Source organism: Erpetoichthys calabaricus, chromosome 8 (genome assembly GCF_900747795.2).
Source record: "Erpetoichthys calabaricus chromosome 8, fErpCal1.3, whole genome shotgun sequence".
In the NCBI taxonomy this organism is placed as follows: domain Eukaryota; kingdom Metazoa; phylum Chordata; class Cladistia; order Polypteriformes; family Polypteridae; genus Erpetoichthys; species Erpetoichthys calabaricus.
In genome coordinates, this window is record NC_041401.2 from 39,288,276 (window position 1) to 39,306,436 (window position 18,161).

An 18,161-nucleotide genomic window follows, 5' to 3' on the forward strand; every position below is an offset into this window, starting at 1 on the left:
TAATGCCCTCAAGGACATGAATAAGAGAAAGAAAATGGAAGAGACTGATCACAGGCAAATCAAACAATTACCAGAGTTATGTGAAGAGCAATATACAAGAGATATATTGTTTATCAGTTTCCAGATTATGTGCTATGTGTTGTGTGTTGGTGAAGGTCAGACTTATAAATTTTAGCATGGCATTTGTAAAAAATGTGTTGCACAAATAGGTTTATTAAATGGGGGAAGTGGACTGTACAAGAAATTAAATAAGCAAGTTTGTCTTTTGCATAGATACCACAACCTTGCTTATTTTCTTAACCCTTTTCTTTTTTGTTCCAACTCCTTTATATTGTAGTTGAAAATAGTGCTCAGTGTATATTTTAAAACTATGATTCATGCCAGCCTGGCAGAGTTGAGCTAGGCAAATTGCACTGGAAAAAAATTCCAATTACTAAACCTTTTTCTTACAATATTCCTAATTGTATTTGAGTTTTATAGCAGCCAAGTGCTATAAAATATCAACAATTAATGGCTTAACGTGAATGAAAAGGGCAAAATCTTTGAAAACCAGCACAGGAAGAATTGTAAAACGTAGAGAACGCAATAAAAGAAATGACTTGAGAAACAACAGAAAAAGAATGACAGCCAGCCTTCAACCTACTAAAAGGAGCGGACAATGGCAAAGGAAGAGAATCAGGGATCAGCATCATCCATTGGTCTGAATCATCCTAAGGAAGTGTTGTAGCGTATAGCTGGCACAACGTGTGTTCATTCGTCATCATAGTACATCAGTTTACAGAGCCCAGTTAATGATGTCGTACATTAGTGAGATGTGGGGAAACCGGATTATTTAAAGAAAACCAGTTCAACACATGCAGACTTCATAGAGTGAAAAGTGAACTCAAGTCACCAGAACTCTGAGGCAAAATGCTAAACCATTGTTCCAAAGAAAGAAAGAGAAAGAATGAATGAATGAAAAATATGTAGAATGATGCCAATGGTTTCCATTTATTTTTTACTGTTTCTTTTTATTTAAAAATGGGCACATGTTGTACAATGGGCAGTAGGTCAGAACCTTAACTTCTAAAAATACATGGCTAATAACTTTTTCCTAGAATTTACGAGGTGTATTTAATAATGACTGGTACAGTTTGCACACTGGCATATTTATGACACCTTTATAAAACTACATTCCATAAGTCTATTCTTCTCCAGTTTTATGATTGTTAATTTATAGTGTCTATACTTTCCAAAAAACATCTCTTTTTGCGGCTCTGGCCCCTTTCTAAGTGTCTACTCATCTCTGAACAGCTATTTGATTTTTATTTTCTTGCAGAAGTCCCAAGTGGCCAAAGTCTCCCCCTGACTGTAAAGTTCTTCCCCTTCTTGTAACATCGTCGGCACATGACCAGTGATTTACCATAACTGCACTCTGAGTAATGGCACAGACACCATGCATGTGAAGGCACTTACAGCTGGAAATGCACTGCCAGGGTCACTGGGGCTTTTTAGTGGTGACTGTAAGATGAGCTAATTGATCTTCAACCAGCCGTTTAGAAAGCATTGTTCAGCTTTGTACAGGCCATGGAGGTGGTATACTTACAGGGTCTTCCTCTGGGAGATTATGTGTGATCTGCCACTTTTAATATGCCACATACTAGGGTCAATAGTCTGTTGATCTCTTGTTTCAATTTTTTAAAATTGTTCATTTATTTATTTTTGTAGTATTTTATCTGATTGGCTGTCTCCGCTCTTCCAGCAATCCAAATGCCCATGCCATCTTGACATCACGGGTGCTTGTGCACATTACCATATGTAATATCACAGTTTGCCTTATAAAAGGAACTTGTAAAAACAGAATCGTTTCTGACTTATATTAAAGATTTTGGATTATCTGTTATAATTTGAGTTTATTTTTAATCCTTCTTGGGTTTCCTTGAAGCTGGAGTATTATTGTTTGATGTCATTTTGGGATTGTTAATACCCAAGGAATCCAATTATACAGTCTGAATTTTGCTTAGAGCTTTGGTTTAGATGTTTCATATTTTTGACCTTCTTTTCTGTTTTGTTTTGGGGATGGCGCCACTATTTTGTGGGTTTTGAGTTGCCTGTTTCTATGGGGATTTCCCATGAAGCACCAGGGCCACGCCGCTTATGATGTCATCGATGTGCCAGCATAAAGATCACCTTAAAATAGTAAAGAGTATCTGAGGTTGGACATTACTTACTTTGAACTTTGATTACTGGTATTTTGTAACAAAGCTGTGCCATTTTTGTGTTCCGATTTGACTTTGACTTTTGGTCAAGTTTACTATGAGGTAGGTGCATCACTTTATTTTATCTGCATATGTGGAATTAATGCCAGTGTGCATTGAACCATCTGGCAAAGAAAGCACCACCAGCTTGAAAACAATAAGTCTCAAGTCTTTCAGCGCATTCAAGGCAAACCTTACCAAGTAATTAAACGTGTAAAGGCCCCCAACGACCATAGTCAAAAATTATTAAAAGCATTTAACTTATAGAAAACATATTGCAGCTTTGAAAACTGTCCATTATTGCTTCGTAACTTCACTGCTATTTTAATATCACTTAATTTCTACTGTTGTAATAGCAGACATTACTTACAAATAGCATTCTGGCAGGTGAGGAGGCATCTGCTTAGTTTTACCAGCATGAAGAAGCGTTTTATATTTATTTAATCAGTGCAGTATAGCAAAATTGTTTCCGTATTTTTACAATAACATTGAGACTGAAGTAGACCTTGAACTGGTATCCATGCGGTGCGGCGTCTGTTACTGCACTACACAGCCTGGCTTGTTTTTTGGAGATTTTGAGAAAGAACATTTCTGGACATAGTTATTCCATTTCAGGCTCGGTGTGAGCCAAATGCATACCAGCAAAATCAGGTAAAAGAAAGGAACTGACCCTGGAGAGGATACAAGTCCATCACAGGGCACAAAAACACTCTCCTAATCACACTCACTCATACCAGGGCCTATTTAGAGCCATTATTACACTTACTGGTACATCACTGAGTTGGTAGGTGACCCATGAGAACATGGGGAGAATGGGTAAAATCTATGAAGATGGTTTCTAAGCCAGGAATTGGTCCCACTTCTCAGGGGATTTGAAGAATGGAACCACCGTGCTAGGTGTGAATAAATATGTAAAATATGAATAACACATTTTTCTAACCAACATTTTTCTAGTGCACTGAACATTATTTACAAAGACAGGCCTATTAGAATATAAAATGATATGCAACAAAAACAAAACAAAACAAAATCCTTCTTGTCACTCTCTTCTCTGACCTTGGCATCACTGGGACTGTCCACAGGTGGTTTGAGTCCCACCACTTAGGTAAATCCTATCATGTACCTGGCAAGAACAAATGTCAAGAATACACCAGGAAAGCTTGGAGGTTCCCCAAAGATCAGAGCTGGGTCCTCTCCTCTTCTGTCTATGCATCTCCTCATTTGGAACTCCATGTGGTACCCAAGGATTTATCGAAGAGACACAGTACCAAAGGAGTCCAGTCTTTATCTCAAGTCACTTGATAGTGTCCATGTCTCGCAACCATATAGCAAAACAGGAAGTACCAGGACTCTAAAGTCATTTTGCAGAGATATCGGGAGCATCACACGCCCCGTTCCAACAACCTCATGAACCCCCAAGATCTCCCAATCTGTCAACTGACTTCATAGGAAGAGTCACCAAAGACATGAATGCCACTGCTGAGGTAAGTGAACCTCTCGGCAAGGTTGATGTTCTTTCTCCACGGACAGACACACTGTAGATGGCTCTGTCCAAGAGGTCATTAAATGCCCAGATCTTGGTTTTTATCCAGGACATTCACAAGCCCAGACACTTGCTCAGTCTCTCGAGAGCCCCAACCAGAGCCTTCATTGACTCCATGGAGATCACAGCATCATCGGCAAAGTCAAGATCAGTGAATCTTTCTTCACCAACAGATTCCCCACAGTCGCAGGACCCCACAACCCTACCCAGTCCATTGAAGCAATTAACAGATTAGGAACAAGAACACACCCCTGACAAACCCCATAATCAACTGGGAAAAACACAGAGGCTCTACCTCCAAGAGAACAAGCAAAGAGCTAATGATGTCTATGGTGAAAGACTGTCGTTATTTAGACTATAAACCAAGAGGTTTGGTGATATGAAGGAGTATGATCTTTCAGAGCTGTAAATGACAATATGTCAATTAGGTTTATTAGACCCTAGAAGTTTAAAAAAAAAGTATGTTAAAAATGGAGCTGAAGTCAATAAATTAAAGGCTACAATGCATCTAACTATTAATGCCTGCAATGTGAAATATGAAAGAAGTGACGTGAAGCTGGCTGTGACCACATAATGTGACTGAAATTCTCAAAAGGAATAAGGAGACACAAACAAAACTCCATATGCTGCTATGTGCCTGAAGTTCAGCTCCTACTTTCATTTTGCAGTGTATAGTAATAAATCATTAGAACATCAATATGATTTATGCTTCAAATGTTATATTTTTGCACTGCTAACATACACATTTAGCTCACATGTACTGTATACGCACAAAAGCATTTTAGCTTGTGCTTTGAATATTTAGACACTATTGAGACCTAGGGTGGCTCAGTCGCACAATGTTCTTGCCATGTAAGTGTGGGTTTTCTCTTGGTACTCCAGCTTTTTTTTCCCATATCCCCAAAGATGTATTTGTGTTAATTGTGAACTCTAAACTGGCCATGTTTGAGTGTGCATGAATGGTTCCAGCATTGAGTTTGCACACAGCAGGACGGTTTTCTACCTCATACACTATGATGCATGCATAGCCCCCACTATTCTGCGACCTTAAATTGGATTAAGCAGGTCAAAAAATGTTGTGCTATTGAGAATGAAAGAAAAGCACCTTTTCAAATAATGATATTCAGAGACAAACCAAAAGACAAAGCCAACATTTTTACTAAACACAAGAACTTGCTGTTCTGCAAACTATCGGTGTGCGATATTGGCAAAAAATGATGTCTCCATATTTTCAGAGACTTTGACGATAATGATATTTTGCATCCTGGCTTGGTCTTGTTAACAGGATATTAATTGTAGCTTACTAATGAGATTCATGGAAACAGCAGTTGAGGAAAACAGTTGTATTTATTTACTTAAAACTGAAGTAAAATAACACAAGAACATTAAATTCACCAGTCAAAGTATTACTGAGATCAAACAGTGCAAGTATAAGTAAGCCATTTTAAAGAGGCCTACAGGATTTACAGAAAACATTGCACTAAGGTCAATAAAACTAAGGGTAAACACTTACTATTAATTTAAACAAGAATCCGATGGGAATAAAATACTAATCATAATTGAACTACAGGGCATGAAGATTACAGTCCGGATACACATAAACTGCTCTGTTGTAAGATGAATTGTGCAGCATACAAGCAAGAACAAAAATCTAACATACTATATACAGTGTAAATGTCCAAATGTCCTGCACAGGAAAAAACTATAGCATTGAAAACAAGTTCTGTCATATATTGATTGCATAAAGATATAAAAAAAAAAAACCCAAGCGATAACATTTTTAAACAAATTACTAACTTCAAGTTCTGTCTAATATTGCACAAAGATCTCAGAAAAAAATAAACAATTTAAAAATTCCACTGAGGAAACTTTCAAATTGTATGACAGAAACACCAGTCTGTCCACAGCATCTGGCTTCACGGTTACACTTTGCTCCCTCCCTTGTGCAGCCATAGGGACAGGATGGAGCGGAACGAAGAGGCGGAGATTTGTGTGAGTGTTTTAAATAATGAAAGACAAAAATGTGCTGTGGAATCGAGGATCCCCAACCAAGATGGCTTGCAAAATAAAATGTGCCCAGTAGGCATACACTTCTTACAGAAAGAAAAAGAATTTGTTTGAATGGAATAATAATTCTGATTGGATTTGTTTGTTGTTTTTTTTTTTTTGTATGACACCTTCGGGGCTCCATACTAGATCTTCCATCCATCCATTATCCAACCCGCTATATTCCAACACAGCGTCACGAGGGTCTGCTGGAGCCAATCCCAGCCAACACAGGGCACAAGGCAGGAACATATCCCGGGCAGGGCGCTGGCCTACCGCAGGGCACACACACACACCAAGCACACACTAGAGACAATTTAGGACCGCCATTGCACCTAACCTGCATGTCTTTGGACTGTGGGAGGAAACACATGCAGACACAGAGAGAACACGTAAACTCCACGCGGGGAGGACCCGGGAAGCAAACTCAGGACTCCTTACTGCGAGGCACCATACTAGATCAACTTCACTTAAATTTCATTTTAAAGAGAAGCCCAACTTGCACACCAATGGCAATATGAAGCAAATGTCCAAGCAGTGCATCTTTCAGACCTTGCATAATGATGTTGCCTGTGTGGTCTTCTTCACTGTAGGATGTTTGCAAACAGCAGCTTTGCAGTTGTCAGGTTTCGCTGATGTCAAGGAGAGGTATGGCTTGGATTTCAAGGATTATGATTGTGGCTTTGGATTTGGACTTTTTGCCTCTTTTTTGCTCTTCTGAGCATTTTGTTGTTATTTTAATTTTTCTGAGTAAGTCATTTGTTTTTTGAAGATCTTTTATTCTTCCTTTTGTGCACAAGCTGGTGGTTTCTGGTAGTCCTCCTTATTGTGGAGCTTTTGCTTTATTTTTGGGAAATTTCTTGCTCTTTTGTAAGTTTTTCTAGTCTGGGGCCTGGTTGGCCAGAAGCCTTCTGATGTTGGCCTAGGTGAACCCTCTAGTGAGGGTCCTGAACTGCTTTAGTGGCTTCTTTTGGAGGCTTTACATCTTTTAGTCACATTTCACACTCCATATTAAGGCAGAGTTTTGTCTTCAATATCCACAGTCTTGGATAAAGAAAGGTCATCAGGGGAGGACTTATATTCTGTTTGCTTTGATGATGTTACACCACATGGAATTCTGGGTCATAACCAAAGGAATGTGTAAACAATTGGCAGTGTCTGTGAACAACCATAGACCAGTGCAAAGTAATAGTAAATATCTTCAAAAAATTTCACAATGTAAAAAAAAACCATAGCATAAAACAGAAACAATTCATTTATATTCCCGTATTCCCTTTTGGACAAGAGATTGTTGTTCAGATGGTGTACTTCCTTTTTGCCCCTTGATAGCTGTTTGCTTCTGAACTTAAATCAGAATTAAAAGTAAGCCTAAGTGCTGTTTTCTCTGTGATGTTCGAGCGTCTTGTCACCCTGCCACTTATTTTAAGTTGAGTGTGTTTTGTGGAGGGACTGGGGAATTATCTAAGACTTAAACGTAATGGAATACATCTTTTCAGAAACCAGGATGAGCCCCTTACAAGGTACACACACTAAACCGAGTCCTTTGATGCCATGTGAAAGTGTAGCCCTTTCGCCCATCTACAAACTGGCATCACACAATGCAAACAGTCAGCTATCCACTTGTCACTGGCACTATCAAGACTGTAAGTTGTGACTTGGCACATTTTGGGGTTGCCAGGCACTTTAGTGCCTTTGATTGAAATCGTTTTGCCATTTGAGATCTCAAATGCTTGCTGGTTTATGAACAATAAGAGCTGGCTTTTTATGCTCTCATATATTAAAGCATTGAATTGTCTTTTAAAAAAAATTATCAGTGACGATATCTCAGCACCTGTGCTTTTCCTTTTTCTTCCCGAAAAAGCAAATCAGTCTTATCCTGTTGAAATCAGCCCGGGGGAGCTGCTGATTGGCAGCCTCTGGGGAGGTAAGGAAATGTGGCTTCACACCAGACTGCTGTCTTCTGCTGACTTTGTGATATCAGACAAGAATGAGGATGTTTTCATGGTGATAACGTATAGCCGCGATAAAAATGACAGGAATTAGTAAGGAGTGATTTGATCTCAAAAGTCTTCAAAGCAAACTGCCCTGCCACCTGCTGAGCTGGTCTCTTGGCAAAGAGTATTCTCTTAAGTAGAGATAACGCAAATGTATCAGAAGTCATGGTAGCCTGTTATTGAAAAGACTGTGATTAAAAGAAATTTTGCTTTTTAACAGAAAAAGTGGTTTAGAAAAGACATAGCAGAGCAATGTAGTCCCTGATTTTTTTTTTTTTGTTGTCTTTTAAGTTTAACTGGAAGATATTTGAGTTCTGATAAGGGATGAAAAGGCTTTGACTGGTCCAGTAAATCGTACCAATGGCGCAAGTTACTGTAAATGGTGGAACCGTGACAACACTTGAGTGTGAATAAAAGTCTTACTGTATGGTTTGCAAATCTCTTATTTGGTTGTGCTAACCATGAAAAATGTTACAGTATATAAAGCAAAATTTAATTATCAAGTTAAACAAGCATCCATCTGTATGTGTGACTAAACTTATATTTGCTGTTCAGTGCCTTCAGTGTTTATTTCCTTCAGATAATTAATTTAAGTGAACTGACAACCGTGAAATGGCCCTAATTTGAGTAAGGGTGGGTATGTACAGTATGTTCAACCTGTTAAGGCTCTGGCACCCATAATCCCAGACTGGATTACTTATGGCTGGTAATTGATGAATGGATGGGAGATATGCACATTAAGTTAACTGGTAACTCTACCTTGTCCCAGTATGAGTGAGTGTGAGAACAAATTATGCCATTTAAAGGACTGGTGCCCTGTTCAGGTTTGAATCCTGCTTTGCCAAGTGCTGCTGGAACGGGCTCTGGCACCCACCTCCCTTAACTGGATTAAACTTTCTATATTTAATGTTTCACATCTCTGTCGTGCCTGTCGCCTACTGTCCTTTAAATTTCTCACAACTAGCTTTCCTGTGGTTTGATTCCAGGGTGGGAAGGAGTTTTCAGTATTTTCCTGCAAAGACATACAGTCATGTTATTGGGGCTCTGGGATGAGTGTTGTCATGATCAGCCAACACACAACAATAAAAATATTTATATGGGGTGGCCAGTAGGGGGCACCACTGAGTTCCAAAATCCAGACACGTGTGCACAAGAACAGTCCCAGGTTCAACCAAATGTTATTTTTATTTTCAAACAGTGCCTCTGGCAGGCTTCTTTTTTTCAGTACTACACAATCTAATCCAATCCTTTTTGTTCCTTGTCACCTCCACTCTTCATAGGACAGTGTTGTCTCTCTCATTTTCCAACTCCATGGCCCAAGTGGAGGGCTTTCTTTAAACACCCAACCCTGGAGTACATCTGGTGCTCAATCAGTTGCATCTGGGAAGGGACAGTCAGGCCCACACCAGTTCTTGTGCAGTCAGTTTCTAACAGTTCTCCTTGGCAGCCTCATGGGACCACAACTCCCATGCTGCACTGTGGGTACCCATACCGGGGCACACCAGACAGGATGCTGCTGTTCACTGTTCAAGAGGATGCTCCGCTTATAGCAGGCAGCCACCCACTGTCTTGTCCTTCCAGCCTCCTAGCCCCAACCAGGGTATTGCTCAATGGCTCCTGGGATGCCAGCCGTGGCATAATTGTTGCTGCATTATTCTTGTATGCCCACGTCATGGTGCCAAAGGGGAATATCGCAGCTCCTTTGGTGACCTTTAATTATAAATGTCTCCTGGACTGCCAAGGGAGCAAGATCCATCCAGACTGGAACACTGGTTCGTTTCTCATGATAGACTAAACGTGCTGTTGAGTCACTGGGAGATTTATTAGTGAGAAGGACAAGGAAGAAGGAAAGTTTATCATGATAATCATTCTCTGTAGTCATTTGTCTGTTTTTTATCTTCCCAGTGTCTGCATGGGTGTCCTCCCACAGTCCAAAGACATGCAAGTTAGGTGGACTGATGATGCTAAATTGGCCCCTTATGTGTGTGTGTGTGTATTGACTCTGCGATGGACTGGCGCCCTGTCCAGGGATTGTTCCTGCCTTGTGCCTTTTGCTTGCTAGGATAGGCTGCAACTTCCCTGTGACCATGCTCTGAATAAGCAGGCTTTAAAAATGGATGGATGGGTTTTTGTGCTTCCTGTGTGCATTCTTTGTGTCACCTTGTTGACAATGTGATAACAGCCACATTTTGCAGCTACAGGTGCTTTTTCTGTCACTGTGTTGTCATTGTGCATGTGTCAAGTGATTACATGTTTAATGCAGTGTTTGAAGTGAGAGGGGATGGTTGGGAATGCAGTTCTGTTACTTATAAAATATTAATCTAAGCGTTCTCTCACTTCTCATACCGTTCCTTTAATTTCTAACTCCTGGTAGTAGATCAACTGCTGGTCCTGCTTAAGATCTTGCAGTCTTAAGATTAGCAGCTATAGTAATCTTTTTTATTTTGTTTCAAATCCATGGAGGATATGTAAGGAAGGATCAACCTTTAAGAACATGAATTCACAGATTTGGTGGAATTTGATAACCTGGAAGGCTGAGGAGTCCAGACTGGCCAATTTAATGAATTTAATGGATTAGTTTTTTCAATGTATGGCACTTCAGTTTGTGTGCACTGTACACTGCGTACAGAAACATGCTTTCATGGTTGAAAAAGCAAAAGAGGGTAGTAGAAGTTATCACTCCCCTTTTCTGTTTATCATGGTAAGGAGGCAGAAAATTCTGAAAAGCCACAATAAAGACGCCATCACGTCTGACCATGGCAATTGTGCAGAATGCTAATCAAATGAGCAGTTAGATTATTAAAAAAAAAATGATGACTAGCTACTAGTTTCTGATGGTTGACTGGGATGCTGCAAATGTAAGTCAATTAATTCGTCTGGCCCATCTTTGAGCCATAGGCTCTCAAATACACAGACCCAGTGTGGAGTTTCCTGTAGTGACGGAGATTGAGTCAGTCAGCAAACCACTAAAAAAGAAAACATAATCACAAAGAATTAAAATCACAGAAAAAAAGGCTTAACAAGTTCTCTATGAAAGAAAACATGTAGAAATGGTCACACTCACTCATAAAATCTGTCGCCAACTAACCTAACATACCCATCTTTAAGACGGGAAGGAAAACTGGAATACCTGGCAAAACACCTACATGGACATGGCAGGAGGGTGTAAGCACCACACTAACACGAATAGGTAGATTTCTCCTTTAGAAAGAAAGTGACTTAAAATCTCATTGACTTGCCATGCTTTTCGAATATCAGTTCAGTTTACTCTTATATAACATTTTCAGTGAGAATGTTTGCAAAAATCATCAACTATAATATAATATCAGTGAATTACTACTCCACATAACACACACCCATCCATTTTCTTAACCTGCTTTTCTAGGTTAGAGTCACGGGGCAGCTAGCTACAATCATTGTGCACCAAAGTCAGGAACAAAACCGGGTCTATCACAGGGTGAACACAGACACTTGGGTCAATTTAGCAACAACAGTTCACCTAACTTACATGTTGTGGACTGTTGGAGGAAGCCATCTCCATATAACACTTACCTGTACATTCATAAACTAACTACAACTGACAAAGACGTAAACAAAACAAAGCCATGCCAATATGAAGTCCTGTTAGCAGAGTCACTGAGGTATGGCCAGTTGACAATGGAGGAGAGGAAAATAAAAGCTACAGGCAACAACTTTCCTGGAGAACATAAACCTTTGCAGAATACATTTTCTTTTTTTCCTTTAAATTTCATTGTATAAAAAAAAACAAAGACTTTCTTTCTTACTGTTTCTCTTATCCATTTTCTGTTGTACTCACATGAGGTGTGATAAAGAGGTGCCTTTTTATGATGGGTCATCAAGACAGGGAATAAGATGTTTAAATACTTATCCTGAAAATAATACAGAAAATATTAACCTTTTTGAATGTCTGACACCAATTTGACTGATATTCATTTTAGAAGAGATATCTCAGTCAAGGACTGGGATGTGTTCAAAAATGATGTGAGATGGTTTGGAAGAGGCGGTAGTAATAGTTGTAGTAGTCGCATGTACAGAGTACAGTGAAATTTTTATTGCATGTCTGGCCAAAATGCAACACGTTGCCATTCTCTTGCACCATAATGAACTTATTAAAATACACAACTTCATGCTATTTAATAGAAAACACAAGTCAGATTACCTTTTTACATAAGATTGTCATTATGTAAAAGCAATGAATATTTAGTGTAAGGGATGCCCTAGGAAGAAAAATGTGTCAATTTTTCCCTTAAGTATGTTGATGGTTTTCAAATCATTTGTTTTCCATATTGCTAGTCAGGGATGTAGAACAGTCATGATTTTCAATATGTCATTTTCTGATTCTTAGTTATTGCATAGTTCTGATGTTAACTTTTTGTGTTTGGAGATAGTTCTTAAGAATTGGTGTCACAATATTCCAAGGTTTCACAAGCGACTAGCTAAATAGTACTAAACTATGAATGAGACTACTACAATTGCATTTACTGCATGATGCTATAATGCTAGGATTGACTACTGCAACGCATGTTCAAAGGCTGCTCAAATCGTTCTTTATACAGCTTTCAGTTAATTCAAAATACTGCTGCAACAATTATCACAGGAACAATAAAGTACAAACACATAACTCCTTACACTGGCTCCTGGTTAAGTTTAGGGCAGATTTCAAAATCCTCCTTTTAATATATAAAGCCTTAAATGGCCGAGGCCTTGCTTACTTTTCGGAACTTACAAACCTGAGTGCACATTAAGATGTCAAGATGCTGGTCTGATTATGATTCCAAGGGTTAATAAAATAATAGTAGGAGGTTGAACTTTTAGTGACAGGGCCCCAAAGCTGTGGAATGGTCTGCCTGCTATTGTAAGAGATGCCCCTTCAGGCTCAGATTTTAAATCCCGGCTGAAGACTCACTATTTCAGTTTAGCATACCCTGACTAGAGTTGCCGATTAGCTGTGCATACTGCATCTCTGTTGTTAGTCATTAGTACAAAAATACAAGTAATACAATATTTATAAACTGTTACTAACCCTCCCCTATTCTGTTTCTGTTCTCGGTAGCCTAATGTGGCACTTGGTGCCATTGCTCTACTGCCAAGTTATTTGCCTGCCATTGAAACGTCATCTCAGATAAAGGAGCACTGAAATTATTGGGCAGAAAAGTCCTTTCATCAGATTGGCTGCCCATTACTGATTCATCTGTAGAATGGCCAATAGAGGGGAGGTAGCTAGTTGGCCAACCTCTCCAGGACTCTCTGTCTGGCTTGTCTTAGTCCTTTTCTACAATCTGGCTGTAGTTCTACAATTAGATGATGGATAGATATTTCTGTTTATCAGTATTATTAATTTGTTTCTATTTGTTTTTTGACGTATCTGAACAAATCTATATCCTCATATGTGATAGTTCTGTATTTAGTCAGTGATGTAATCTATTTTTGCATTTTTTAGGCCATTCTTTGAAGTTGATTGTGGGGGGCATGAAAGCTAAATTGTTAGCATGGGTGTCTCATATATCTGGTGTCCTGGGATTGGTATGCCATGTCCATTCATTGTTCATGTGGAGCATGCACATTCTCCTCAAGTCCGTGTAGGTTTTTCTCACACATACCTACAGATATATACTGCAGGTTAGGTTAGTTGATAAATCTAAAGTGGCGAGTGTGGATTTGTTCCTTTGTCGTCCCTGTGTTGGACAGGATTGTTTCCGTCGTGGGTCCAGCACTACAGACCTGGGCACCAGCCCCCTGCACTCCTAAAATGGATTAAATGGGTTTGAGAAGGCATATGCATGACTTTTATTAATTTTTTTCTGGCTTATTAGTTATAAGCTCAATGTCCATTAAAAACATGGTTAGAAGTTGATGGTCAAGTTAACCATTTTGTGACTATTTTACTTATTTTTTTAATTTTATTTTTTTTTTGTTCCTGTGTTAGGCACATTAATTGTCAGTGAATCTTGAGAATAGAGATCTGGTGTTTAACAATCTGAGAAGGAAATAATATCAACTTACATCATTTCTATATTTGTGAGTCTGTACAGTTTAAGGCAGGATCACCCTTACTCCCACTTCCATACTCCTATCCCCTTGCATAGTGTCAATGAATTCTACTTTCCCAGAAGTCCTTTTTTTTGGGGGGTGTGGGGGGATATTGAACAAACAAGCAAATTCCCAGTTTACTATAATTTGTGCCTGATGACTGGCAGATACCACTAAATACAAATCTATCGACCAATTAAGAAACAAAGTAAATACTCAAGTCAAAACAGAAAAGACAAAAACTAGACCCAAGCACATCGTCACTCCTCCCCTGGCCTGTTTTTGATATTCCTTTACAATAGAGCTTAACCCGGGCTGTGTCATGTGTCAGCCGCTTTCTTGGCCAAGAGATCACATATTGTAGACGAGCACTTTGAAAAGAATCTCTGAGCCTTTGAGGTCAAGTCAAGTTGCTTCTATATTGCAGCAGCAAAAAATTCCTAGGATTTTCTAGATAAGCACGTGCATTTGGTCTAATAATCCATCTTGTGGCTGCAATGCTCCAATGACAACTTATATCTCTGAGGAAAAAAAAAAGGCACAAGATCTCTCATTGCAAGGGCTGGATTACAGGGCATGGATTTACGGTGGAGTCGCTTGCAAGTGTTGGTGTGGTGTCTAAAAACAAACTTCATTATTTTAACCCTCTAAACCTTACCTGCTCTGAGGTGAGAGGCAAACTAAACCATAAATGAATGTGTGTTGGAGTGTCAGTTTTTTCATTCATTTTGCATTTACCTTTTTCTTTTCTTTTTTTTTTTTACAGAACACTTATACCAATGCTGACAAACTGCTGGAAGCAGCAGAACAGTTGGCCCAAACAGGAGAATGTGACCCAGAGGAGATTTACAAAGCTGCCCGGCACCTGGAGGTGCGCATTCAAGATTTTGTCAGACGGGTTGAACAGAGGAAACTTCTCTTGGACATGTCCGTTTCTTTTCACACACATACCAAAGAGGTAAGGCAGAGCGGGGTGTGTGTGTGTTGGGCGGGGGTTGTCCTGTTGTTTTCTGTAAAGAGTGAGGCATTGCATAAAAAAGGCCTCTGCAGTAAAGCAAACTACTGTGAACAATCCAGAGAGAGTCTGTTGTGTTCATTCTGAATGCCAGTGCCAAGCTTGAAGTGAATGAGTGCAGTACAACACAGATTTCAATAAAGTCAGTCACCAGGTGTTACGTCTCTTCTTTAGTGGAATAGTTGAGAAATTCCTCACTAAATAGATTTCAGATCTTTTTCAGATACATAGTATAGAAGAATGGATTCATTCATATTGTCAGAATCAAATTTAAACTCTGCACTGTTTTATTTATTGTTTGTAATTTTTATCATTACTTTTGGTGACATAATCGTATTAATGGATTGTTTAATGGGCACTACTATTTTGTACATTGTTTTTCATGGTCTCCGCCATATTATTTATAGCTATAAAGAGGTTCTAGTCATGTGATGAGATCTAGCTGCTGCTATAAAACAATGAGGTACCCACTAGGAGGTGACCAAAGTTTAGATTAAACCTAAAGAAGCAACTCTCTCCTGTTCTTCTTTCTCTTTATCTAATTAGTGATTTTACTGCAGAAGTTTCAATATTCATTTAGAAAATGCTGTGTGCAACTTTGTTTTAGTTTCTTACAATAAATTTGGTTAATGTTTGGGTTTTTAATAATTAAGTATTGTTATTCCTTGTGCTTTGACTGATGCCAGTATTTCACATCTTACATTTGGATTTTCCCTTTGAAAACATCTTTGTTGCTCAACTTTTATTGTTCGACACAGTCACAATAATTTTGGCTGTCAGTGCAAAATGTTTTCTGTTATTACCTTTTATTTTGATTCATAGCCACACTATGTGTAATCACTTGATGATGGCACACACACATTAGGAAGGGCAAACAACAATTAAGTGATTCTTCTGAAATTATTTTAAGCTTACTCTCTAAGTAGACATTAATAAATTAGTTTTAGGTAGTGCTGGAGCCTATCCCAGCTAGCTTAGGGCAGGAACAAACCCTGGACAGGGTGCCAGTTTATCACAGGGCGGACACATACCCGTTCACACACCAAACACACACTAGGACCAGTTTAGCATGGCCCTGTCCTAACCTGTATGTCTTTGGACAGTGGAAGGAAACCCACACAGTCATGGGGAGAATATGCAGACTCTGTGCAGGGAGGACCAGGGACGCGAACCCTGGTCTCCTTACTGTGAGGTAACAGCACTACCACAGCGCCACCCAGCTGTCTTAGTAAGTTAGTACATTAGTAAATTTGGATGCTTCTGATGCTGACAAGTCAGAAGTTTTCTTTCTTTTCAGTAATTCTGGTATTTGTTGCTGTCTGTTGCAATATTTATTTATTTATTAAACTTATGTAAAAAGCTAAATTCTCCGTTGCGACAAATAAAGTGCTGTCTATCTATTGTGAAAGATAGAGGCACTGTCGGCCCCTTGAACCCTCAGACCAGACATCAGACACTAGATAAAAGTCCAAAATTAATTTATTATAATAATAAATGTGCACAAAGCACCACTACTCCACACTACTCCAATAATCCATAATAATCAATCCTCCACTTCCAGACGCTTAGCCACCCTGCCTCCCAACTCAGCTCACTCGTCTGGGTTTCCCACAGTCTTTTATAGTCCATGACCCGGAAGTGCTCCTGAACCCTTGTCCATGTGACTCGTTAGCACTTCCGGGTCGGATGAAAACTCTCCTTCTTCATCCCGGAAGTACGTCGTTTCCTCTGTCGCGGTAATTAAGACGCACGTCCGGATTATAGGGCACATGAAGGTCCTTGAGCCTCCCTGCAGCGTCCTCTGGTGGGCCCCACGGTGTCCAGCAGGGTCGGGAATAAAAACTCCATTGTTAATGATTCCCTGCTGGTCTTTGGGGCACTTCCATGCTACAGGGAGGGCTCCAACTAGTGGCCTGGGGGTATTGGCCGGGATGAATGACCGGCCATCTCCCACACTATGTATACAAGTATGTCAATTCAAAGTAAGGATGAAAAACATTAGAACAATTTAGATGATGTGGCACCTTATCAAATGATAAATAATATCATATGCTCCACTTTGATCATATTTCTTATTGCTTCCTCATAGAATTCCAGTATGTTAGTAAAACATGACCTCCCTCTTCTGAACCCATGCTGACTGTTCACTAAAACTCCTTTTCTTGCCATGTTTTACTCAATCCTTAATAATTCCTTCCATTAATTTTCCTGTGATGCACTTTAAGATTACTGGCCTATAGTTGCTTGGATGTGCCCAGTCACCTTTTTAATACAATTGGATAATATTTGGCATTTTCCTGTCCATCAGAATTTCCCTAATGCGCAGTGACATCCTAAAAATATGTATCAAGGGTTTATATATGTACTTGCTAACATCTTTATGAAGTCGAGGGAAAATATTACCTGGTCATGGTGATTTGTTTGATTTCAGCCTATTTAATCTAAGTAGTACTTCTCCCTCTACGATTTCCAAATCACTCAGTACCTCCTTATTACTCTTTTATTACCACTGGGAGGTTGTCCACTCCCTCACATATGAAAACCTCAGAAAAATGCGAGTTTAGAGCATCTGGTGTTTCACTGTCTGTATTTTTTAATTCTCCTTTACTATACCTGATGAACTTCACCTCCTTCACAAGACAGCTTGTTACATGGATCAACAGAAAATAAAAACTTGAGCTAACACAGATCCATAAAAAATATGCTTCTGTGATCTATTGTTCTTTGTAAAATGTTAAGTCAAAGTCTACATGACCTGGGACAAATGGCAGCCCAAACCATTGCTGAGTTTACAGGCTGGTAGTCACAAATGGCATGGTGGACTAGCAGGTGGTGTGTTTCAGAGGAAGCTGCACTAGCTGTTTGCACATCTATATCTTCTCAAAGCTAAGGTTTGAGGTTTTCAAAGTGTCAGTGAATATTTAGGTACTCATTATCTACATGTCGCACCCTTCAAGTTCATTTATCGTCATTGGCAGAAGCAGATCAAACGTAATTAAATTAACTTAAGACATGATTTGGTTAACAGAAGGGATCAGTATGTTTGGAATATTAACTCTGTAGGTGATAATTAGATCTAACATATGATTATGAAAGGCTGTTGAACCTTTCATTATTTGCAACAGTGCTATTGAATCAAAGACAGAGTGGACACCTTTAGCTGAACATGACAGTTACAGTATATTAAACATGCCCATAAAGACTGCTTTATCAAAAATTATTGCTAATTTCTAAACTTCAGCTATTGATGAGAAGTATGGTTATGAGAGACTCGG

At 39.2% G+C, this 18,161-nt stretch overlaps 1 protein-coding gene and 1 long non-coding RNA gene across 8 annotated transcripts in view; one reads left to right on the forward strand and one right to left on the reverse strand.

The window, feature by feature from the left end:
- kalrna (kalirin RhoGEF kinase a) overlaps positions 1-18,161 on the forward strand; it is a 797,086-nt gene that overhangs the window by 420,377 nt on the left and 358,548 nt on the right. For 6 of the 7 annotated variants that reach the window (XM_051930993.1, XM_051930994.1, XM_051930990.1 and 3 more), the window contains exon 11: positions 14,638-14,829. In XM_051930993.1, the coding sequence (XP_051786953.1) occupies positions 14,638-14,829 (192 nt within the window). Of the gene's footprint in view, positions 1-14,408; positions 14,540-14,637; positions 14,830-18,161 lie in introns of those variants that run through there. The other variant, XM_051930996.1, reaches the window with a different exon arrangement.
- Positions 1-18,161, reverse strand: part of LOC127528984 (uncharacterized) — a 65,159-nt gene that overhangs the window by 41,747 nt on the left and 5,251 nt on the right. The gene's annotated exons all lie outside the window — the stretch shown is intronic.